This window comes from Mastigoproctus giganteus, chromosome 11 (assembly GCF_048544385.1).
Source record: "Mastigoproctus giganteus isolate SK-2022 chromosome 11, ASM4854438v1, whole genome shotgun sequence".
NCBI classification, from domain to species: domain Eukaryota; kingdom Metazoa; phylum Arthropoda; class Arachnida; order Uropygi; family Thelyphonidae; genus Mastigoproctus; species Mastigoproctus giganteus.
The window spans coordinates 157,334,371-157,355,128 of NC_143585.1; the positions used below are offsets into that span (position 1 = coordinate 157,334,371).

The following is a 20,758-nucleotide window of genomic DNA, read 5'->3' on the forward strand; positions in this document are numbered from 1 at the left end:
AAGAAATCGTAGACATACCAATCACTGGTGGAACGATGATTGTAATAAGGTGAAAAGAGAAAAGAATGCAGCATGGAACTCATTCCGAAAATGCCCTACCACTGCCAACCTTATTAATTATAAGAAACTTAGAGCCAAAGCACTGTACATCAGGCGAAAGGCTAAAAAGGACTGTTGGATAAAATTTGCTTCATCAATCAATAAAGACACTGAAGCCAGAATAATATGGAAAAAAATATGGCAGCTAAATGGTAAATACCCTACATTACCTGCACCTATTTTTAATTGGAATGGGAAGGAGATCTCTAATCCCGAAGATATTGCAAATGCCTTAAGAACTGTGTTCTCTGAATTGTCCGCCTCCATTGCGTTTCATCCATCATTCCAAAAAATTAAAGCCGATGCTGAGAAATTCAAACTAAATTTCAAAACTACCCGCCGTTTACCCTATAATCAACTGCTCACACTATCAGAATTGAAAGAATCTATAAATATTTCCCACAACAGTGCCCCTGGCCCTGATGGAATTTACTATGTAATGCTTAAAAATCTAGATCAGCAATCGTTGTCCTCTCTGCTAAAATTTTACAATCAGATATTTTATGAACACACATTTCCTAGCTCCTGGCAACATTCATATGTAATTGCTATCCCTAAGCCAGGAAAGATCACTCGATTCCTAATAACTACAGACCGATCTCTCTAACTAGCTGCTTAAGTAAAACTTTAGAAAAAATGGTGCACCGTCGATTAACGTGGTACCTCGAGTCTAGAAACATAATCAGCAACAGTCAGTTCGGCTTTCGGAAGAATAGATCATCCTTAGATCTCATGATAAAGGCAGAATCAAACATAAGAAATGCTTTTATCAGGAATCAACATCTCGTCATGGTGTGTCTCGATATAGAAAAAGCTTTCGATACCACATGGCGTTATGGAATTCTAAAGGATCTCCATTCTATAGATATGAAAGGGCATTTACCATATTTTATTCAAAACTTCCTTTGCCACAGGACATTCCAAGTTCAATACCGGCAGGCTCTGTCTCACACATACAGACAAGAAGAAGGAGTCCCTCAAGGCTCTGTCCTCAGTGCCACTCTATTTGCTATATGAATTAATAATATCACAAACAGCATTCCAAACACTGTTGACTCATATATTTATGCTGATGATCTTACCTTATCCTGTCATTCTCAGACTATAAATTATATTGAGAGACAATTACAAATATCAATAAATAATATTGAACTATGGATGACACAAAATGGATATAGACTATCAAACCACAAATCTATGGCCATCCATTTCTGCAACAAGTGCAAAATGCATCCAGAACCTGAGTTACACTTGGCCAATCATCCTCTTCCAATCGTTAACAGTATTCGTCTCCTAGGGCTAAAATTTGATAAGAATCTAAATTTTCAGGAGCGTATTAAACACCTACGAACCACCTGCTTTAAGAAAATTAACATACTTCGGGTCGTCTCTAGTACATCCTGCGGTGCAGACCGGTACACGCTGCTCCACATGTATAGGTCTCTAATTAGATCTCGCCTAGATTATGGAGCGCCTGTCTATGACTCTGCTAGAGAGAGTACTTTGGCTCGTCTTGCTCCTATCCAACATGCTGCCCTTAGGATTGCCCTGGGTGCATACAGAACATCACCAGTTCAAAGTCTGTATGTTGAGGCTCACGAACCTCCACTCAGTATCAGGAGAAAGATGTTACTGTTAAACTACTCGGCTAAAATTAAAAGCTTCCCCACTCATCCTATTTGGCCACTACTATGATCCGCAGTGGAGAACACACTATGGAAACAAACCCAGAACAATCCAACCTGCTGGTATCAGATTACAGAACCTATTAGAATGCGGGAATATTTCCTTTCATAATATCATCAGAGATTTAAAAGATCCGGATCCCCCATGGATTACCTTAACTCCTTCATACGATGATTACTTTGAAAAATGGGGAAAAGGTGCTGTAGCAGATCGTAACATCAGACAATTGCATCTTGTCCATGAAGAAAATTATTCCCACTTCTCTAAGATCTACACTGACGGTTCAAAGTCGGGCAATAAAGTAGGTGCAGCTGCCGTCTTCCCTAATACAACTGTTTCTATTCCACTTCCAGCTGAATGCAGCAGCTATACTGCTGAACTCTATGCAATTAAACTTGCCCTGGAAAATATTTCACTCCTCTCAATGAATAAAAGTATAGTATACACAGATTCCAAGAGTGCTCTTTTAGCTCTCACAAACACCTCACCTTGCAATCCTTTGGTAAAGCTAATAAGACAAGAACTGATACATCTCCATCAGCAACATTGCACTGTTGTCTTCTCCTGGATCCCAGGTCACAGCGGTATTCCTGGAAATGAGTGCGCTGATGATGCCGCAAAGCATCCCTCCAATGTAGCCTTATCAAATGATCTTGTCCCCTATCCTGATTAGAAACATAAAATACAGGAAATATGTATGGAACAATGGACTCTTCTGTGGAAAAAGCAAACACATAATAAACAGTTTCAATTGAAATCTGAACCACAATTATGGACCTCTAGCCTCCGTAAAATTAGAAAGGAAGAAGTACTTCTAGCCAGAACCCGAATTGGCCACACTCACCTTACTCATCTGTTTCTGCTCACAGGAAATGATCCTCTTCAGTGCACGCACTGTTTGAAGCTGCTATCAGTGAAGCACATTCTGATTGAATGTAGCTTGTTCGACACTGCCCGACAGTCTACTTTCATCTCCATCTCAAACCCCTTGTCACTCAATAGCATCATAGGTAATGACGCAAAACTCTCTGAATTTTTCACCTACTTGAAAAAAATTAAAATGTATGACCAACTCTAATTGCTTCCAGAGCAGTTATCACATGTATACTTACTTACTTTGATAGGTGCAATATGTCCTATGTAGCCCTTGCGCCAGAAATCTCATAACAACAACAACACTCATCTCACTCTACTCTGAACTCCCGTGCCTATAAAATCTATACTGACGGATCGAAAACTGCGAGTACAGCAGGTGCTGTTTCAGTTTTTCCTTCATTTACTGCTACAGCCTCACTACCATTAGCCTACAGCATCGTCACTGTTGAATTATATGCTATCAAATTAACACTTGGTAAAATTATTGAGTTATCCATTTCACCTGCCATAATTTACAGACTCCCTCAGCACTGTGTCTGCCATAAGAAAGAATTTCTCATCTTCCCATCCAGTCTTTAAATACATTCATTCCCAGTTAACTTCCTGCAACGTGTCCAATCAGTCATTCAGTTTTTGCTGGATACCTGGTCATTCTGGCATTCCAGGAAATGAAAGTGCTGACTTTTCTGCTAAACATCCTCAACCCTCTCTCTCTCTCACAACACCCTCAGGTTCCTTTTTTGTGAATTGAGGGGATATTTACACATGTCCAATTCATAGGGATGTCCATTGAATCTAAGGATGATATCAAAACTGTTATTGAAGGTTTGCTGGCCTCTTTTGATGTGTCTGTTAATATAATTGGATAGATCTTATTTACCCCAGGTATAGCTTCAACAGTTTCTCTTCCACTTACCTCTCAATTATCACAGGATCATTAAGTTCCCTGTTACTTTAGGCATCCACCATACTTGAAAAATTCCTCATGCAAATATAGGCAAATTATCTATTCAATTGGTTAGCAATTCGAACAGGATCATAAACAGTTATACCATTCATATTTAGTGGACAAATGTAATTCATCTTGTCTTCTAGTGTTAACATAAGTAAAGGTCTTTGCTAATTTACATTGTGTTGTTCTCTAGAGATTTTCCATAATCTTCCTTAGCTTGTCTAACCCTCTTTCATGACTTCATTGCTGGCTCTTTTGCACCTAATGTAAGTTTCTGTATCATCTGATAATTTATGCATATGCCATGTTTTCTCTCTGCCACTGGTCTCATCAATTCATCTGACCTCTATTTAGGTGTAAGTGTTGAACAGTATCTCGGAGTTGGTATAAAAACCTAGTAGGTTCTACGATTACTTCCCCTATTGTTTCCCCAGTTGGTATTTGCAATTGTAACACCATCAGTTACACTGATGATTCCACTACTGTAATTTAAATTAGTATAGTGCTACTATTTACTATTACTATACTAAAATTACTATGCTACATCACATGTACTACTTTATTATGTTTATAAATAATTCTGTTGACTTTCTAACTGCTTTTTTTTTTTTTTTTTATGTAAACCCCAAACACAAGAGGTATTAGAACCTATAGTACTTAGTACTGTGCTTGGGTTGGAGGTTGAGAATACGAAAGAAGATATTTGTTGACATTGGACTTTAACTTCTGTAGACTATAATTTTCAGGAAATACGTATAAAGGAAGGTTGTTCCAGAAAATGGCAGTTGAATGAATAAACGAGGAAGATGAAAAGTTGGTTCTGTGAGTTTGAAGTTGGACAGTAAATGGATGTTCACTGGTGGCGCATGTGTTCGGACTGTTTTGAAAGAGAGAGCGGGAATTATAGAAGCCAATTCAGAAGAACACTGCCCATGGAAGTATCTGTAGAAGAGGCATGCAGCAGAAACAGTGCATCTATGAGAAAGCGAGTAGAGAGACTCTGTTAGAGATGAATCATTAATTAACCTAACTCTGCCTTTTTTGAATGGAATCAAGAAGCCTGAGAGAGGTTTTGGGGGCACCACCCCAGATGTGGGAACAATATTCCATGGCAGGGCGAATTTGCGATTTATATAGAGTGAGCAGCTGTTTGGAAGAAAAGTAACGCCGAGAGCAAAAGAGAAAACCAAGTTTTTTAGATGCAGAGGAAGCAATATTTGTAATGTGCTTGTGCCAAGAGAGATTAGAAGAGATATATCATTTTGCCTAGAAATCGGAGTGTCACTAAAGATAAGCATAGGAGCAGAAGAATCCTTTTTGCAAGATGTAAGACAAGACTGAGTTTTAGAAGGGTTGGAATCAACTAAGTTGTCTTTGCCCCACTGGAGAATTACCTGAAGATCGGCATTTAAGGAATTGATAGCAGATTTTCGAGACGTTGAAGCTGATTGAGCAGGGCAAGGTTTCTCAAAATGGAAAGTGGAATGCAATGTGCTATCATCGGCAAAACTATGGATAGGATTTCCAGTCAATGGAAGAAGGTCATTAATATACAAGAGGAAAAGAGTGGGGGAAAGAGCTGAACCTTGGAGGACATCGGCATTAGTGGAGAAGTTAGAATACAGAGAGCCATCTACCATCACCCTCAGTGGGCGATCAGAGTGAAAACTGGATAACCAATTACTAAAAACAGTTGGAAAACCATAAGATGGAAGCTTGTTTAGAAGAACGTTATGCCAAACATGATTGAAAGCCTTTGAGATGTCAAGAGCAACTACTTGTGTTTCACCGAACCTTTTCCATTGAATTAGTCCATAAATGGGTAACATAAACCAGACTATCACCAGTGGATTGACACTGACGGAATCCATACTGGCGATTGTTGATCAGACGGAAGGTTTCTAGGCAGTTTAAGAGTTGGTGGTTAATTGATTTCTCCATTACTTTTGAAAGAGTAGAAGTAATTGCAATGGGACGATTATTGGATGGGAGTGATTTGTCACCCTTTTTATGAACTGGCTGGATATGAGCAAATTTCCAAGCAGAAGGAAAAACACCTATGGAATAAGAAAGTGAAAAAACGTGGCAAAGAATAGGAGTAGGTTGAGGAGCACAGGTTTTGAGAGCAAGTGGAGAAATACCATCGGGACCTGGAGCTTTCTTAGCATCAAGATTCTTCAAATTCCTTCTGACATCCTTTTGACAGAAAGCTTTAGCAAGAGACCAGAATGCTCAGCTACCATTAAGGCAAGAAGCAAGTTTTCTACTCTCAGCCTGTTCAAACTCTAGTTTGGACTGATTAATAACTGCTTTACAATTGTTGCGAGCTTTGGTGTAGGCAGAAAATGAAACTGAAGAATTAGAAACAAGCCGATTACTATATACAACATTCTTCTCTTGAACAGCCTTAGCACATTTATTGGAAACCCAAGGTTTAGATAAAGGACGAGATTTTAAAGTGGAGTGTGGGTTAGAGGATTCCATTCCTGCAAGAATAATTTCACTGACACGATCTGAGCAAATGTTGACATCAGAAGTTTTGATACAGTAATCTGACCAAGGAAAAGAAGAAAAGAAATCTCACAGGTCATCCCATTTTGCATTCTTGTAATGCCAAACAACACGAGGTTGGGAATAGCCATGAGATAAAGGCTCCATTGGAGAAGAGACAATCACCAAGTTGTGATCTGAAGTGCCTAAAGGACCTGTCACTCCAACCGTGTACTTAGAAGGGTTGTTTGTGAGAAAAAGATCAAGCATGTCGCCTGTATGATTAGGATTGTTCGTTATTCTTGTAGGTAAATGAACAATCTGTGCAAGGTCATTAGTAATTGCAAAAGCCTCAGCATCTCGACCAGCTGGGTCGGTGTGACTACAAAACGGAAGCCAGCTGGAGTTGCGAACATTAAAATCACCAAGGAAAATTATCTCACTGTTAGGAAAGTTGGACTGGAGAAAGTTAAGTTGCAAAGAGAGGAAGTCAAAGAGCTCCAAGTGATTAGTGGAGTTGGGAGAACGGTAGAGACAACAGATGAATTTGACACAATGAAGTAGAGAGATTTTAAGCCAGAGAAGATCAAAGAGAGGAGATTCCAAATTGCCAAATCTCTGACAGGGAATATCAGATCGGACATATGCACAAGTATCACCTTTGAGGCGAAAGGAATCATACAGCGAATAATTTGGGCATCTGAGATGAGCAGTAGTTGAATCAACCGATAACTGTTTTTCTGTCAGAAAAAGTACATGGGGTTTGGCAGACTGCAAGTTGAAATGGACATCATTAATATTTGAATTGAGGCCACGTATATTTGTGAAATGAATTAGGAAGTGTTTAGGAGATTTAGATCCTTTTGCAGATAAGCTTACTATATTAGTTTGACAATTCATGGTGTATTTGATAGTAAGAAAAAGTTGAGGGTACATGCTGTATGAAGTAATGAAATTTTTGGATATGGCATACACACATGGTAAGAATATACCCAGATTCTTGATATAACGTGGCCTCGACAATGCTCCCTGCATACACACTACTCGGACTCCCACCGGTCACTATCTGGCAGAGTAGATAGCAAGATTATACACTAGCTGATCCGGAAGCCTCCTAGAGAGCTACCAATAGGTTCGTTCGGGTGTACTAACTAGTGGCTGGCCTGCGAACACCGTTGTAGAGCTGTACCCTCGAAATGTAAGGAATATTTGATCTCGTCACGATGTTCATCATAACCTCAAAAGACATCAATCATACTGCATGATGGAGGAGATAGGGAAGGGTTGACTGGAACTTAGCTCTATAGACTAAACATGGGTTCCACCACTTCAAGCCTCCAATAAGCAAAGTGGTTGTATTGCACCAGTTGATGAGAGTCATCTACCACCTAGTACCTCCTGGTAACATATAGGGGCGGCATTCCTCCATGTGGTGTGGGTGCCACACCTCGACCCCTGCATACGTTGGTTCACACCTGGGTGGTCATAGACCCACCATGTACTTGTGCATGGAGGTTATACCCAGGATTACTAACATTCCCACCCACCATCGTGAAGGTGCAAGCAGAGGATCTGGCTGTCATAGACCATCCGGACTTTGCCGAACTTGTGCCCACTTGACTTGAGTGCCACCTGAATATCAGTTCCATCAGTGTTTTAGACTCCCAGTACAGCTTGTACAGCAAGTACAGCTTGTCTGGGATATCTGAGAGAATGTCTGTGACAACCTCAAGGACCCAGCTTAGTCAAATACAAAAATAAGCTAACCTAGTTGATAAAAGTAAGCTAACTTAGGTTCTTCAAAGTATTTATTTTCTGCAATTTAAACTGCTGCACTTAACTGTCATGATGTATTACACTATATGTTTCTTATTACGAGGTAAGATCTTTATGTGATAACAATGGCTGTATGAATATTAAGTTGTAACTTATTATATACTTAGCTAAATACAGAAATAAACTAATGTACATAATTACAACTACAGTATTAAAATTATTTATTGAACACAATGTAATGTTACTTAAAAAATATCAAAATTTTTCAAAAACTTGTTCATTTTCAAGTGCTCACTTTCTGCTGCTGCTACATCAAATAGGCTCAATTTGAGAAAAAAGATAATTTTATTATTTTTTTAAAGACTTTCTAAGTGCTTAGCAATTAACTAAACAGTTAGTGAAAATAATAAAGAAAAAAAATTACAACTAAATTTTTAAATTCCTAAATCCTTATTTAATTTAAATGTAATTTCAGCTGTTTGAAGAAAATATATAAAAAAATGAGATGTTATGTTTCTAATAAGCTTTATCTCAGCTGTGTAGGAGACAAAAGTTTTTTAGAGTTTATGGTAAGCCAGTTAGATTAGAAAAGGTATTAAATTAATGTAAACTAGGGCCTAAAAGTGCATACTTTTAGATTGTCATTTTTTTTTGTAAAAAAAGGGAAAAAAGTGGGAAAATAATTGCTTCTACCATAATTTTTCCCTCAAAGATCTTTCTTTTTCTTTATTTTTACATTTTTTATATGTTTTTTCTCTTCATATTTCAAATCTTTATTTTTACAAATCCTTTTAGCATTATTGATCAGAAAAAAAAAAAAAAATAAAATAAATGAGGTATTTATGTATAACAGCGGACATTCTAATTATAATAAATAGTTGGGATTCAATTTTTTTTTTTTTTTAATTTACTTCTCTACCTCTTGTAGTACAACACTACCTGAGCCTTTGGTTCATTCACGTTACAAACCTTATTTATAAATATACATAATAAGAGATAAATACATATACAAAAAAAACAAACAAAAAACTCATTCACTTGCCCCAGTAAGTCATATATGTTGTACAACATTCAGGTATGGTTATCATGTTCAAAATTTGATCTTCAAAAAAAAAAATAAATAAAATAATTAAATAACTCTTAAACAAATATTATATAAATTCCATAAAATCATCCCATAAAGCATTATGTGCACTGTATAATAAAACAATCATATATACTTATTCACAATCTCCTAAAAGAATAAACTGCTGAGCTAAAACATTATGACCATCTACTTAATATGATGTTGGTCCTCCATGTGCAGCCAAAACAGCTCGTACCCGGCGAGGCATGGATGCTACAAGATTTCTAAATGTGTCTTGTGGTATCTGGTACCAACAGGTAACCAGCAGATCCTTTAACTCCAAAAGGTCCGTGGTTGAGACACTGCAGATCGGAGTTGCTGTTCCAACACAAACCACAGATGCTCGATGGGATTGATGTTTGGGGAATTTGGAGGCCAGGACAATACCTGGAAGTCTTCCTCATGTTCCGCAAACCAGTCTCGAATAATCTGGGCGGTTTGGCATGGTGCATTATTCTGCTGAAAGACGGCACCGCCAGAGGGGAAGACCATTGCCACGAAAGGGTGTACCTGGTCAGCAATGATGTTTAGGTAGGTGGTAGACGTCAGAGTCCCTGGCACATGGATGACTGGACCCAGGGTATTCCAGCAGAACATCGCCCAAAGCATGACACCGCTGCCACCAGCTTGTTTTCATCCCAATGTTTCATCCCTAGGTAAACGATGCACACGTACCACCCGTGCACACGGTGCAACAGGAAACGTGATTCATTGGACCAGATGACCTTCTTCCAATCACTCAAGGTCCAGTTTCAATGCTCACGTGCCCATTGTAGGTGCTGTCGCCGGTGAACCGTGGTTAGCATGGGCACTTGGAGCGGCCTGTGGCTATGCAGCCCCATTTTCAGCAGGGTTCAATGTACTGTGTGTTGTGACACATTACTCCTACCATCAGCATTCCAGTTACCAGTGAGTTGCACCACAGTCCCCCTTCTGTTGCCACGTAACATCCGGGAGAGCTTTTGCTCACCTCGAGCGTTGATGAGCTGTGGTCATCCAACACCTCGCTGGCAGTTCGTGGGTTCCCTTCCTTGGACCACTTTCGGTAGGTATTAACCACAGCTGACCATGAGTATCCCACCAGCCGTGCCGTTTTGGATATGCTCTGACCCAGTCATCTGGCCATTACAATTTGGCCTTTGTCAAACTCGCTTAAGTCCGCTGCCATTCCCATCTGGAGAACAAGAGTAATACTGATTAACGGAGCTCAGTATCAGGTGTTTTTTATACCATGTCCTGACCTGTGCACACGCCATATTTCACCTGCAGTTGCTTCGATTTGCATAATGACTCGCTGGTCCTAATATTTTGGCTCATCTGTGTACATTCAATTGTAAGCCTTTACACCTAAAATGTAAATCTTCAAAATAGATTAATTAAAACCATATGAACATTTATATATACATATATACAAAACATATATACAACAATCATATGATATTTAGATATTTATAATCATTTTCAATCCATACATTTACAGTCTCTTATTTACATATTACATATTTACCATACATTTACAGTCTCTTAAAAGAATATATATTCATTTAGAAATCTAAAACTTAAAATTCAAGATAAATTAATTACATGAACTGAGGTTTACATGAAACTGCTTTTACAAATATATCTTATCTTTGATATATACTAATCTAAGCAGCATTTAGATTTGTACTGATTTGAAAAAAAAAGAAAAGAAAAAGAGAGAACTGAAAAAAAGAAAAGAAAAAGAGAGATCTGAAAAAAAAAACTAGTGATCTAAAAAAATAGATATTCTTATTACACTATAAATGTTTAACTACTAACTCTGTATCCATCCTCAGGTGGTATGGAGTTAGTAACCTCATGCATACACTTATTTTGTAGAATTTAATAATATATAATGGTGCTATGATGCTCACTTTGTAGAATTTAATATGCTCACTAGTAAGTTAATCGGGATTTCTTTGTCTTTGTAAAGTGAGTATTTATCAAATGGACCTTTCTCCAAAATAATGTTATTTGTGATTATTTAGTAGAGTCCACTGGAACAACTTTATTTTAGTTTAACAGTTAATTAATAATTGGAATTTTTTTTCACTGATTTATCCTTAACTATCAGGAATATTATGTCCCACAGTGTTAATTGTAAGCAGTGATTGCATTGCACAGAAATGGGATTAAAATCTTTGATGATACATTAATAAAAAAAAAAAAATGTGATAGGTTTATCAGGATTTTTTGTTTATTCTTCAGAATTATTCTCTCTCTCTCTCTCTCTCTCTCACACACACACACACACTTTTAGTAAGATTTATTTCTCTGCTAGTAATTAAAATTCATGTATTTTGGTTTTTAGATACCGACATCTCCTTATTTTCGGAATTTGACAAATGATGACATCCATGCAATGTCTAGAGCTGCTACAAAAATTCAGTCAGCATATCGAGGTTACCGCTGTCGTAAACATTACTGGAAAAAGAAGGTAGGAATATTCTAGTTACAGCTTTTTCCTCCTCCATAGAAGATATAATTTACATTATCCTGTAATATATGAAAAAATGAGTAAGAGTATTTTTAATGAAACCCAAATCTGCATATTAATATAAAACTTATTGCAGCTATTACATTTTACAGTATAATTATTTGCTATTTGGGAAACTTTTTTTCTAAAGTAGCGGCAGTATTGATATTTTATATGCTTGTATTTCTAAAACCAAGATTTGATAAACCAGAATGGTTAACTATTGTGGGACAGAATGTAGAGAAACTCTAGACTTGGTAAAAATAGAACACATGTACTAGGTTAGATTCTGGTCAGAATAAAATTTTTTTTTATAATCTTATGTGGCATATAGGCTGTTATTTTTATAAAGTGTAGCCTGGCATATAATGTCAAAGATCATTGTTGTGATTATTTAACAAAATGAGAACTCTGGTAATGATGTCAAAATAGTGTGTGACTGTTGCATTTAATATTCAGAATTAGAGAAAGGTGGTACTGCTGCAGCTATCTCCATCATGAGCTGGCTTTGGGCTTGTCCAAACTTACTTATTTCTAAGATGCAATATATTATTACTGAAGTCAGGAAAACCTCATAAAGAACTAAGCTTCTAGTGGTTTTTAGGACAACTTTATTCTCCCTATAGTTACTAAATGGAGAAGCAGAGGGTTGTCATATATGGACATTTTTCAGAGTGGGCATTGCTATTGTCAATGGTAAGACCACATTAGGAATATTGAGTTTAGCCATGCAGGCCTAGTTTAAAAAAAAAAACATTCAGCTTTTGCAAAGGGACCAAAGATGGGAAACTCATCTAGTATAAGGGGTGCAAAGATGAGTAGATCATCTAATGCAAATAACAAGTGTCTATTTGAGGAGAGATTACAAAGTTAGTGTCAGTATTAGCAAATGATACAAGAGCAAGCTTATACAGCATTAGCCAAAAAAAAAAAAAAAAAAAAATTCCACATCACCTGCTAACTCCATTAATAATTTATCTAGTTCTTCTTTGAATTTATTCAGACTAAATGGAAAATTCATTTCAGAAAATGAATCAATTCATTCATTTTCTGAAATCTAAACATATGAAACCCATAACACTAGATGAAAGTTGGTTCTAACAATAAATTACTATCTGGCTGGAAGCAAATTTCAGTACGTCTATTCTGCAACTATCCTTCCTCAATTTAAATTTATTCCTCCTCATGTCTGAGCAAGTGGAAGAATGCAAGCAGCATTTAACTCACTCAATTCATTCATTCTGCAACTATCCTTCCTCAATTTAAATTTATTCCTCCTCATGTCTGAGCAAGTGGAAGAATACCAACAGCATTTAACTCACTCAATTCATTCATAGTCTTAACCAACTCAATCAGATCTTTTTATTGCAGATTCCTAGTTTCCAGATAATGCAGTTTGTACAACTAAAGCCTTTCTTGGTTAGAGTATCTCTTTATTCCCTTTACTAATCTTGTTCCCTTCCCATTCCAGCAGATCCATATCCTTCCTAAAATGAGGCCTCCAGACCAGTATGCAGTAATCATGATGTGGCCTAACTATTGTCTTATACAATGGTATAATCACCACATTATCCCTGATAGAAAAATTCTTGTATATCATTGACAAAACTTTTGAGCTGTCCTAGCAGTTCATCTGCACTCATTGTGTGGCCTAACCATTGCCTTATACAATGGGATCACCTCCTTATCTCTGCTTATGTACAATGGGATAATCACCTCTTTATCCTTGCTTATATACAATGGGATTATTACCACCTTACTTTTGCTCATAGCTGCTAGGACAGCTGTGAGCTGCTCTAGCAGCCCATTTGCATTGTTCACAGAACTTCTTGTCTGACCATGCAATAATTATCCTCAGCTGTTTTATTTCTAAACTACCCTGAATGTGGTACCACAGAGTTGGTATATTATTTCATGATTCAATATTAATTAACACTTCTCAGACCATCTGCCTAATTCTTTTAGATTTTCTTGCTATTATTAACTACCTTTACTATTATTAACTACCTTGCATCCTTTGTATCATCTACAAACTTAGACATTAAGCCCCATATGTCTGGTATCATTAAATAGTGGGAACTGAATGGGCATGGCAATGAATCCTGGGGATGGGAGATCCACTAATAACATTAGTTCAAGAAGAGCAGTGCCTATTGATAACCACTCAGTCATCCCTTTATCCATAGAAGTAACTTGACACACTGCTGTAATTTTTACATCAGTATTATTGTGGAACAACATAAAACGATTTTCTGAAATCTAAACATATGATGTAAAATAATTTTTTTCGTCCAGTTCCTTTGTTATTGCATCTCAGAAATAGGGTGGATGCCCTTGAAGGAATTAAAATTGAGGGAGGAGAGCATCAAGCTCAGCTGCTCAACTCAGTGACACAGCTTGCACTTGGGCATCAGACAACACAGCAGCAACCCCCAAGGCAGAATGTGCTGGTCCCAGAGGAATTAGCTATTGTTCTTGAGTCTGTTCTCAGGAAAACAGGAAATACTGTGCAAAAAGAATGGGTGGAATAGGACCAGGGCATGTCTGTCAGAGGCAAAGGTAGTTGAAGTTGTAGAGCAGATATCATCTTTTAATGCCACAAAAGGTGATATTGTTGTAAATGTTGGCAGTAATGATCTTAAGAGTAGGAGATCTGAGGACTTACTTAATAAGCATAGGATAGTGTTTTGAAAAAGGTGAGTTGGGATTCAGTTTGAAACTGTCTGAAATTCTGCCTAGACATGATAGAAGGGAGTACATGTTGAGAGCCTTGTCAAACAGTTTGTCCCTGGAGAGGCTGTGTAGAGTTCATGACATTGAATTTTTTTCAGTGTGGTCTGGGCTCTTTAAAATACTGTTTTTACAGGGATGGGATAGAAGGAGTGCAAAGTATTTGCTGATCGTAATGAGACAGTATTAGGTAGGTCAGAAAACTGATAGCTTAGGAGGAAAGATACATTATAACCCCCCCCCCTCCAAGCTAATAGATTAACTACAGCCACAGGCAGAGATGAAAGTGATTCTTATACTGCTCTATTGGAACATGCATCAGCCTGGAAAGCAAGGTGTTGAGAATTTCAAGCCCCGTTGTGGGCTTGAAAACCCCAAGTGAATACATGAGCTGTGTTAGGGTAACTAAGATTAAGAGCAGGTGTATGTGTACACCTCTCCTTTTTGTTTGATGGAGCTTATCAGTGGATATCACTCCCTTCCCAGATGGGGATCTTTACAGCTGAAAAGAGGATAGATGATTAAAAACTTCAGGCAGCAGAACCTTAACACTCTTAAACACAGATACTTATAGACATGTACATTTACCTACAGAGACTAACATATGCAATTGACCTCACCATTTTCTCCCTGTTTCTGTTTCTTGACTGATCTGTTTTAAGTGCTCCCTATAACATGTAGCACATAAGTCACAGAATCACATTTATGAAATATATATAGCACTTCAGCACATAGAATTTAAGGCAATGCACACAGTTCATGTGGTAACGAGGCAGCATTGCAATGGTATGGGTGGTCAGTGCAATGTTGAGTCAGTTTGGTGTGATGTAAACACTGAGAAAACAAAAATGAGAGTATGATTGTGTTATATACCAGATGACTGTGAAGGGTATAATGAACAACTATACAGAAAATAGAGTGGGCCAGTAAATCAATGTCATATAAAGGGATTTTATCTTTTTGGATTTTGACTGGAGCTTTTGGGTTGGTTAAGGCACAGTAACAAGAATTTTCTGGATTTATTGGATGAATGTTTTCTATACTAGCATGTTAAAGGAGCAACAAGAAAAATCACTACTCTTGATTGAATTATTAGCAGTGACTCTTCATGCATTAAGAATCTGCAGATAACAGAACCACTAGGTGGCAGTGGTCACAGTGAATTGATTTGAAATTTAGTTAAAGATGTAAATACAAAGGGAAAGGACAGGATTTTGCATTTGTAAAGATTACTACAATAGTCTCAGATAGTTTTTAAATTCTATTCAATGATATCAAGTGATGATGCTACCAACAGAAATTCTAAATAGAAAGCAGTTAGATAAGTAATCATAGAAGCTGCTATGCTTTTTATACTAACCGAGAGGTGTTGTTCAAGGTTTAGACCTAAATGGATGTTGGATGAAATGGTAAAACTAGTAGCAAATAAGAAAAATACATGCAATGCATATAAATTATCAGGGGGATAACTTGCATTAGGAATAAACTGGTCTGCAGTCAAATCATGAAGGAGGGTTAGACAGTCTAAGGCAGATTATGAGCAGTGTCTGGCAAAGGACGTAAGGAAAAGTGGAAAAGACTCCTTTCTATGTTAATTCTAGAAGGACAGGAATTTATGTTAATTCTAGAAGGACAGGAATGAATCACATTGGTCCACTAGATATGAATGCACTGTTATTGGTCTTTTTCAGCATGGGGAGAACTTAGTTCTTTTTAGGGACAGGAATGCCAGAAGTTAATGAAATTCTGACAAAGAGTTAAATGATTTTGTACTAGCTGAGAGGAAAGTGGAAGAGAAATTTTTGAAACTAAAAGTAAATAAGGCAACTAGAACAAATAGGTTCTATCCACTTATATTAAAATTGGTAGCAAAGCAGTTGAGCTAATTTCTAAATCCAGGAATGCTCTCATGAGCATTCTTGAATTTAGAGCAGGTCCCAATGAACCGGAGATTTGTGAATATATCCCCAATTCACCAAGGGGATCAAAAGATGATATGAGTAATTACAAACCTTCTTAACTTATGTTAAGAGGTTGTTAAGAGTTGTAAGCTTCTTGAATATCCCATATGTTTTTGTCAATTACATACAGGAATTTTGCTAGCAGGGTTCAGGAGGTGATTAACCCATTGTGTTAAGGCTGGTCAAGCCCACATCTTTGGTACTGCAGACAGGTATGGAGACCTCATTTTAGGAAGAATGCAGATCTGTTGGAATATGTACAGAGAACAGTAGTGAAATTAGTGAGGTCTAACAGAACGGCATTCCTACCATGAAAGACTTCAGTTCTCTGGATTTGGTGTCTGACCCTAGGCATTTGTGAGGAGCTGACTGAGGTGTTTAAAGACTTGAAGTTGGTTGAGTAAGCTAAATGATGTCATCTTACCCTTGCTCAGCCAATGCATAATTAGGCAGGATGAGGGGCATAATTTTAAATTGAGGAAGGATGGTTGCTAGATAGATGTGTGGAAATCAGCCAGTTGGTTGGAACAAACTTTCATATGGTGTTATGGAAATGGTTACTTTGAATAAATTTAATTAATTTTTAATAAATAAATTTACTTTTCATCTGAGAGAACTAATAGAAAAAATTCCTAAGAACAAAGAGATATTTCTAATGGGAGATTTCAATGCAAGAGTAGGAACTGAACAAAATAGCAAAGTAAAAGAGGAATGACAACGGAGATAGACTATGCAATCTTTGTGAACAGTTCGACTTGAGAATAAACAACACATTTTTCCAACACAAGGATATCCATAAATATACTTGGTCACAGGAGACAAGACAAATTAGATCAGTTATAGATTACATTATTTCAAAACATTCAGGGACATATGTATTGAAAGATGTCAGAGTTTATAGAGGAGCTGAATGTGGATCTGACCATTTTCTTGTTAAAACAACACTGAGGTGGAACTGGATTAAGAAAATATGTGTGGACAACCAACAATGCAGGGAAGGAGAAATCCTACAAGTGGATCAATTTAACATTGAAATCTACGAATATTTAAAAAATACTGTTAAAAAAATAGCTCATGAAATCCTAGGCAAAAAGAAGAGCCAAGGACCAAAAAAGATCTGGATTACAGAGAAAGTAAGAGCTGCTGTAGAGGAAAAGAAACTTCCATATCAGAAATGGCTGTGTGATAGGAATGATGCATATAGGAACATTTATGTTGAAAAAAAGAAAATAGCCAATCGGTTGGTAGTAGAAGCGAAAAATGAAGAATGGGAAAGGAAATGCGCAACTATTAATAGAAAATTGGGCTTCAAGCAATCAGCGGAATCGTGGAAGGTCCTTAAGGACTTGAGAAAACAGAATAAACACAATGCTGGTTTGCAATTAATACCTTTGAAAGACTGGACGGAGTACTATGAAGGACTTTTAAAAGAAGACCGGGAAGGGTTCAAGACGATGGAGGAGTTTGGTGTAGAAGACTCGGGCTTAAAAGTTTCTGTAAGGGAAGTGGAACTCCTGCTAAAGGAAGGAAGGAATGGAAAATCACCTGGACCTGGAGGAGTTTACATGGAGCTTCTGAAATATAGAGGAAGAGGAGTGGCTGTTCTGATACAAAAACTGTTAAATAGTATACTGAGAGGAGAAGAAATACCGAAAGAAATTATAACAGGATATATTACATCAATTTATAAGAAGGGCGATCGGAAAAAGCTGTTCAAATTACAGAGGAATATACATCCTGAACCCGCTGTTAAAGATCCTTGGAAAATGGTTCAGGAACCATTTAGAAGCCCGAATCGAGGTATCAGGAGAACAAAGTGGTTTTTCAGCTGGGAGGTCATGTATAGATCATATCTCAACAGTACGACAGATCCTTGAAAAATGCCAATCAAAAGGGAAAAAAAATCTTTATGATTTTCATTGACCTTGAAAAGGCATATGACAGTGTTCCAAGAAAACTCTTATGGGAAGCACTGAAAGAGGCAAATATTGATGGACAACTGATTAACATTATTAAGGCAATTTACAGGAATAATAGATGCAGAATTAAAGTGGGATCAGCTTTGCCACCTGAATTCCATACTTCAAAAGGCTTATTATAAGGTTGTTGCACGTCACCAACACTTTTCAAAATTTATATCGACATCTGCCTAAGATCCTGGTCAAAAAAATGTAATAAAATGGGATTGCCAATTAATTGCCTATATTCAAAATTTACTTTTTGCAGATGATCAGATGGTGATAGCACAAGACTTAGAAGATGCAAAGTATGCATGTCGTCAATTGTTTGAGGAATATAAACAATGGGGTCTAGAAATCAATTTTAGCAAGGCTGAAATGTTGTCTTCAGGGCCAGGACACGTTCTAAATATTGCAGGTTTTAAAATCCAACAAGTTGATAAATTCAAATATTTGGGATCAATCTTACAAAGTGATGGATCATCCCAAGCAGAGATCAATAAGAGAATTACAGACGGCAGAAAGGCTATCGGCATGTTAAACTCTGTTCTGTGGAGGAAAAATATCCTAAATAAAACAAATAAACTTATATTTCAAACGATTGTACAAAGTCTTCTATTGTATGGAGCGGAAACCTGGACATTGAATAGGCGAGCAGAAAACAAATTGCTCTCCACAGAAATGGATTTTTGGAGATGCTCAGCAGGTACTTCTAGAAGAGACAGAAAATGGAATGAAGACATAAGGGGAAAAATGGAAGTGAAAAAGACTATTATTGACACCATCAAAGAAAAGTGTCTAACATGGTATGGACATGTAAAACGGATGCAAGAAAACAGATATCCAAAGGCTATCCTGGAATGGATACCTCCTGGAAGAAGGAGAAGAGGAAGACCTAGGAGGACATGGATGGATGGAGTACGGGAGTGCATGGCAGCCCGAGGCTTAACCGACCAAGACACCTTGAACCGCACTTTATGGCGGGAAAAAATTCCTAACAAGAAATAACTTGTAGGCCGAGGAAACCCATTGTAAATAGAAACACTCCTCTTGAAGAAGATGAAGGTTGCACTGCTGTTGGAAGGGTGTCTCATAACTACTGGTGAGAGGATAATAAACACACCAAAGGAAGTTCTAGAAGGAAAGGTTTATTTATACAGTTTCAATTAATACATACTACTGGTGTAAAAAAAAAAAAAAGATTCTGAAGTGTTTCTGTGTACACATTGGCTATTTTTGGGTAAATGTTTAATGGTAGAATAGCAGCATCCCCTGATAAGTCTGTAATGACTGGAATGAGCAGCAGCCCGGAGCCAGTTGCTGGGGATTTCAGGAACTGCTGGGGGTCACGAAACAAGTAAATAAATGGACTGTGTTAGAGTAACTAAGAGTAAGAACAGGTGCACGTATACTTGCATGTACACCAATGCTAGGAGTATAGTAAATAAATTTGATGAATTTGAAGTGCTGGTTAAGACATCCAAGGTGGATATTGTTGGGATATCCGAGACATGGTGCCACTCAGGTTTAAGTGATTCAGAATATGAATTTGGGGAGTACATTGTGTACAAAAAGGATAGACAGGATAGGAAGGGAGGAGGGGTTATGCTGTTAGTTAAGAAACACATAAAATCTAAGGAAGTGCATCTGTAAATGATTATTTTCAGATTGCTGCCGAACTAAATGAGTATTTTGCATCTATATTCACACATGAGAAGTTATTCAAGCAGGAGAGGGCCAGATGTTTATTAAACTCTAATAGGGAGTTAAATGATTTTGTAATAACTGAGAGCAAAGTGGAGGAGAAATTGTTGAAGTTAAACATAAGAAAAGCACCTGGAGTAGATGGGATCTATCCAATTATATTAAAGGAGATGGCAAAGGAAATAAGAAACCCTTAACCATAATTATGAGAGCATCCTTGGACTCGGGAGACGTCCCCACGGACTGGAGATATGCAAATTTATCTCCAATTTAGAAGGGGGAAACAAAGGGTGACACGAGTAATTACAGACCTGTTAGTTTGATTTCTGTTCCAGGGAAAATAATGAAGCATTGGTTAAAGAAGCATTGCATAATCATCTAGACAAGACAGCAGTACTAATTCAGACACAGCATGGGTTTGTCAAAGGGAAGTCTTGCTGACCAATTTGATTGGATACTATGTGGTTACAAAGGAACTGGATGCAAACATAATTTTGATATCATGTTCTTGGATTTCAGGAAAGTTTTTGATACTGTTACACATGGAAGACTGCTGTACAAATTGGAGCAGTATGGCATTAAGAGAAAGTTGCTACAATGGATAAAAGGATGGTTAAGTGGGAGAAGACAGAGAGTGATAATCAATGGGTACTCCTCTACGTGGACTAATGTTATTAGTGGTGTCCCTCAGGGTTCGGTGTTGAGCCCATTGTTGTTTTGTATATTTATCAGTGATATTGATGCAAGTATATCAAGCTTAATGTCGAAGTTTGCAGATGATACAAAGGTTGGCAGGGTTGTTAATAACGGAAATGACAGAATGCCTGCTGCAACAGGATCTGGAAAAGTTGGGTAGATGGGTTGAGAAGTGGCAACTGAAGTTTAACATTGACAAATGCCAAG

The 20,758-nt window shown here is 37.4% G+C and overlaps 1 protein-coding gene across 1 annotated transcript in view; it reads left to right on the forward strand.

Annotated features, from left to right (window-relative positions):
• Window positions 1-20,758, forward strand: part of LOC150078528 (uncharacterized) — a 178,884-nt gene that overhangs the window by 51,208 nt on the left and 106,918 nt on the right. Inside the window, exon 2 of the mRNA XM_090384596.1 lies at window positions 11,338-11,463. Within this exon, the coding sequence (XP_090240722.1) occupies window positions 11,338-11,463 (126 nt within the window). The remainder of the gene's footprint in view (window positions 1-11,337; window positions 11,464-20,758) is intronic.